Raw genomic sequence first — 4649 nt, 5'->3', positions numbered from 1 at the left:
TCAGTCAAGAAATAATAATACAAATAATTGTATTTTATTAAATAATAGTAACAATGAATTAATTAATAATAAATATATGTTATTTTTAGCTAAAATAAATATATGTTATTTTTATTGAAACAAAAGAATTCTTCTTTTGTTTCAGTCGAGCATCAAGTCATCCCTGGGGCCCAGCATACACTCATCCAAATTCCACACTTCGTCCAGTTCGGTCTCCAACCAGTTGTCCTTCCTCGGCCACGGCTCACGTGGCAGGTGCATTTGGTCAGCCAGCACGCTGCAGTCCATGCCGTTGCGTGTGATCTTGGCGGCCTCGTCCCTCTGCCGCTTGGCGTCACGCTTCATGGCCTCTCTCTCGGCGCGGCGCGCGGCGGTGATGGTGGCGGAGTACTCCCGGCAGTGGAAACAGCGGGGCGCACCGGGGGGCAGTGGCACCAAGTTGACGAGGGGGAGGGGGAACATGCCAGGGTGCTCCGGCTTCAGGTACATGATCCTCTCTCCGTCCCCGTAGTCGCCCACACTGCCATGGGCGTGGTTCTTGAAGAAGTGGGGCACCACGTAGGGATGTCTGGGGTGGGCAGGTGCTGTGGGCCTCTGGGCCCTTATCTCAGGTGCGGGTGCAGGAGGCCTGCTTTGACTGTGTTCTGGGTGGCGTGGCTGGTCAGCATCAGAGCGCACAGGTGCACAGTCCGACACGTTGCTTGGTCCTGGACGGTCCGGCACATTGCTTGGTCCTGGGCGCTCTGGCATGTTACTTGGCCTCTTAGGGATTCTGTAAGGCTGGACTGGGTAGGGGATCTTAGGCTGCCCTCTCTGCCCACCAGATGAGCTGGGACGCTCAGACTGAGATGTTTTGGCAGCCTCCTCTGGGGTTGGTTTTGGGGGCCTGACTTTCTCTATCTTGTCTCCGAGCTTATGGAAGACTTGTACAGAGTGCATAATGCGCTCTCCGAGTTTGCTTCTGGGTTGCAAAATGATGGCAGGCTGCATCTCTTTGGCCTTCTTGCTCTTGGACTTGTTAGAGGAGTCCTTGTGCTTAGCCTTTGATTCATCTTTAGGTGCCTTTAAACCACCTGCTTTCTTGTCGGTTTCTGACCCCTCCTTCTCTCCAGACTTAGTTGTTTTCTCAGTCGAGCTTGTCTCTTTCTTGCGCCGTTTCTCCTTCCTCTCTTTCTCACCCTTGTCATGCTTGTGCTTTCTCTTCTTTTCTTTGGGCCTGTCAGCATTCTCATGGAGACTGCTCTTAGGCTTCTTGGGCAGGTTTGCGTCTGCCTTTCCTGCCTCGACAGGAGCAGTCGTCAGTGCCTGCTTGGTGGAGGTATTCTTGTCTGCAGGTTTTGCCTCAGCAGCCTCCATCACACCATGCGGCTGCTCTTTCTTGGTGTCATCCTGGCTTTTTGGCTTGACCACCAGGCTCTCCTTTGAACCACTGGTGCCTGGTTGCTGGGGCTCAATCTTGGCCTTTGGCTGGCCAGCCTGTGCCGTCTTGACCTCTTCAACTGCCCTGGACGTAGTTGCCAGTGGCTTCAGCAAATCAGAAGTCACAACCCTTGGGCCACACACGGCCACTTCAACGGGAGCCTTGGTCTGCTGCCCCTGCTGGACTGGAAGCTGCACCACAGGGGCTGGTCTCATCAGGCCAGTGCTGCTTGGTCCAGCAGCCAGCTGCTCAATCGATGGCAACTGTGGGTTGTCGAAAAGCTGAACTGGTTCGCTTGGTGTTGGCACTGGGTTGAGAGGCACAGCGGTGCCATGCTGTAGGCCTGTGGCATCCATCAGCATCAAGGGTGCTTGTAGAGAGGTGCCGTGAGGTAGGCCTCCACTGTCCACCAACACGAAAGGTGCCTGCAGCTGTGGGTCGAAAGGTACAGCGGTGCCATGCTGTTGCCCGTTGGCATCCAGCACCAACAAGGGTGCTTGTGTATGCGGATCAGAGGGCATAAAGGTGCCGTGAGGTAGGCCTCTACCGTCCACCAACGTGAAGGGGGCCTGCAGCTGTGGGTCAAAAGGCACAGCAGTGCCATGCTGTTGCCTGTTGGCATCCACATACATGATAGGGGCCTGCAGCTGTGGGTTGATAGGCACAGTTGTGCCATGCTGTTGCCCGTTGGCATCCACATACATGATAGGGGCCTGCAGCTGTGGGTTGATAGGCACAGTTGTGCCATGCTGTTGCCCGTTGGCATCCACATACATGATAGGGGCCTGCAGCTGTGGGTTGATAGGCACAGTTGTGCCATGCTGTTGCCCGTTGGCATCCACATACATGACGGGGGCCTGCACGTGTGGAGCGTAGGGAACAGGGACACCATACTGTGGGCCAGCTCCACCCATGGCCACAAGGGGCACTTGCAGCTGTGGATGGAAGGTCACAGAGGTGACGTGCTGTTGGCCCATAGCATCCACAAACATGACAGGGCCTTGTAGCTGGGGATTGAAGGCTACAGCTCCATCCTGGAGGGTCGTCCCTTGGTATCCCTGAAGAGGGATAGGGTGGAAGACTGGGATCTCGGTGACAGGCAGGAACTGCGGCAGAGCAGTGGAGTTGCCAAGCAGCCCATGGTTTTGCTGGGGCCGATATCCATGGTACTCAGGCCAAATCACAGGCTGATTGATGAATACAGAGCCAGTAGTAGGGGCTGTAAGGGGGCAAATGGTACATGGTTCAATAGACCATTCTGGTGAACAGGAATAATTTCATCATTATTTAGATATTATTTATGTAGAAAATAAGAAACAACACTTACCCACACCATGGAAATAGGTGCCTCCTGCCTGGGTGGTAAGGATGTGTTGTACACCTAAAAGAAGGAAAATAAATAGATTAATTCATTGACAGAATCACATGGTATTTAAACAAAATATTGAGAGAATTTAAGACCTAAAAATACCTTGATCTTGGTGGAAGCCATCTCGGGTGTAATTGGAGTAATTATATTGAAAATTCATGGTAATCTCAGGCTGAGAATCGCAATGTGTCTCTCAGCAAGTGAAACCTCTGTTATTGTGAATGATAGAATGTTTCCAATGTGAAAAGTCTACTTTGCACGGAATTTAGAATTTAGAATTTAGAATTTTTAATTATGACAATTTCTTTGCAACAGAGGCCTTGCTGTTACTATAGCTACAAGCCTTATTGTTACCAAAGATCCTTGATTACTCCATTGCAAATTACATCAAGCAGAACAAAAATGTATTAGATCGTAATATTATTTAGAACTTTTAGATAATGGTTAACCAAGTCAGTGTCCTACTTCAGCTCCCTCATCAGATCACATAATTAACATTTTAATTCCATAAAAGCATTTAAAAAGGTTGATTTCATCTTTGTCTGTTTGATTATGCTGCTTTTGTAGGCCTACACCACTTTGACAATTTGGATTTTGAAGTGCTTTACAATAATAAAGACAAAGATGTAGCCTATTATTATTATTATTATTATTATTATTATTATTATTATTATTATTATCATCATCATTGTTATATTGTACCTGATCAGTGCTACTATGATCAATAGGTAGCCTATGCATTTAATAGTTTAATCCAGTTATCATTTGTTTCATGGCTCTATGACAGTATTTCTCAAACTTTTTCAGACCAAGGACCACTTAACCAATACAAAAACCTCAGACCACCTGGCTAAAAAAAAAAAACAGTTGATCTACTTCAACAGTATATTACACAGGCCTATTCACTGAACCACTTTGTTTATTGTCTTTGCACCTTGCTTATTGTGGATTCATATGATTTAAATTGGCGTAGCTTACATAGGCAGTGTTGCAGAACTGTTTGTATTTACATTGCATTTACATACAAGTTGGTTCAATATTGCAAACAACTCATCTATATCATTTTTTACCATGTCTGCTCTCGGACCACTTGGGATAGCTTGCGGACCACCAGTGGTCCACACTTTGAGAAACACTGCTCTATGAAATAAAAACAAGTTAGTAGATTCAGTAGACTCAATGCATTCCTGGCACACCCGCCCCACAAGCAGAGCTGATCAAAAGCTATTTGCATAGAATAACTGAACAACAGCTGCAATAATAATAATAATAATAATAATAATAATAATAATAATAATAATCAAGGCTTTGAACCAGTTCATGGAACGAAAACGAAAACCAGAAACTTTTGCCATTTTGCTAGGAACATAAACGAAACCAGAAACTTTATGATTATTTTATGTTCCGGAACAGAAACGATTTTTTAAAATAGTGGTAACCGGTTAATACCGGTTCTTTTTTTGTTCCTGGGAAAGTTTTGTGTCTTCAGTGAAATGGTGAGGGTCACCACCTGTCATTCAATGAATGCATGGAGAGTGCAGACAGACAGAGCTTGACCCTAGCAGGCAATCAAAAGGCCTATTAGGTCTCCAAATCTCAATGATTTCATTTCACCTGTTTTCTCTTTTTACTAGGCCGTGACGAACATTGTTGGACAAACCTAGCATTAACATTAAGGCTACAGCTTTAATTTATTTGGATAAACATAATAGTCCGCATTTTGCCATTTAGACAATGGGAAGGCATCCAAGAATTCAATATTATAGTCTAAAAGACAATATTGTGACTATTAATAGCTGTTTTGAAAGCATACGTATATTTTTTTCCGACAGCTGACATGGAACATTATTAACCAGTTCT

At 46.0% G+C, this 4649-nt stretch overlaps 1 protein-coding gene across 1 annotated transcript; it reads right to left on the bottom strand.

Annotated features, from left to right (window-relative positions):
* Positions 1–136: 136 nt before the first annotated feature.
* On the bottom strand, positions 137–2982 carry LOC125298065 (proteoglycan 4-like). Its single transcript, XM_048248711.1, has 3 exons — positions 2892–2982; positions 2748–2801; positions 137–2639 (listed from the first exon to the last, which is right to left on the bottom strand). The coding sequence occupies exons 1-3, from the start codon at positions 2947–2949 to the stop codon at positions 142–144; spliced, it is 2610 nt and encodes an 869-aa protein (XP_048104668.1). The 5' UTR covers positions 2950–2982; the 3' UTR covers positions 137–141.
* Positions 2983–4649: the final 1667 nt, after the last annotated feature.

The sequence above is a fragment of the Alosa alosa genome, chromosome 7, assembly GCF_017589495.1.
Source record: "Alosa alosa isolate M-15738 ecotype Scorff River chromosome 7, AALO_Geno_1.1, whole genome shotgun sequence".
Classification (NCBI taxonomy): Eukaryota; Metazoa; Chordata; class Actinopteri; order Clupeiformes; family Clupeidae; genus Alosa; species Alosa alosa.
This window is presented reverse-complemented; position numbering and strand designations above follow the sequence as displayed.

Bases quoted from the DNA above. Each gene is read 5' to 3' on its own strand.
- LOC125298065 (XM_048248711.1), bottom strand. From the start codon at position 2,949: ATGAATTTTCAATATAATTACTCCAATTACACCCGAGATGGCTTCCAC. The intron at 2,802-2,891 runs GTATTTTTAGGT...TCCTTCTTTTAG, and splicing joins TGGCTTCCACCAAGATCAAG to GTGTACAACACATCCTTACC. The intron at 2,640-2,747 runs GTAAGTGTTGTT...GCCCCCTTACAG, and splicing joins CACCTATTTCCATGGTGTGG to CCCCTACTACTGGCTCTGTA.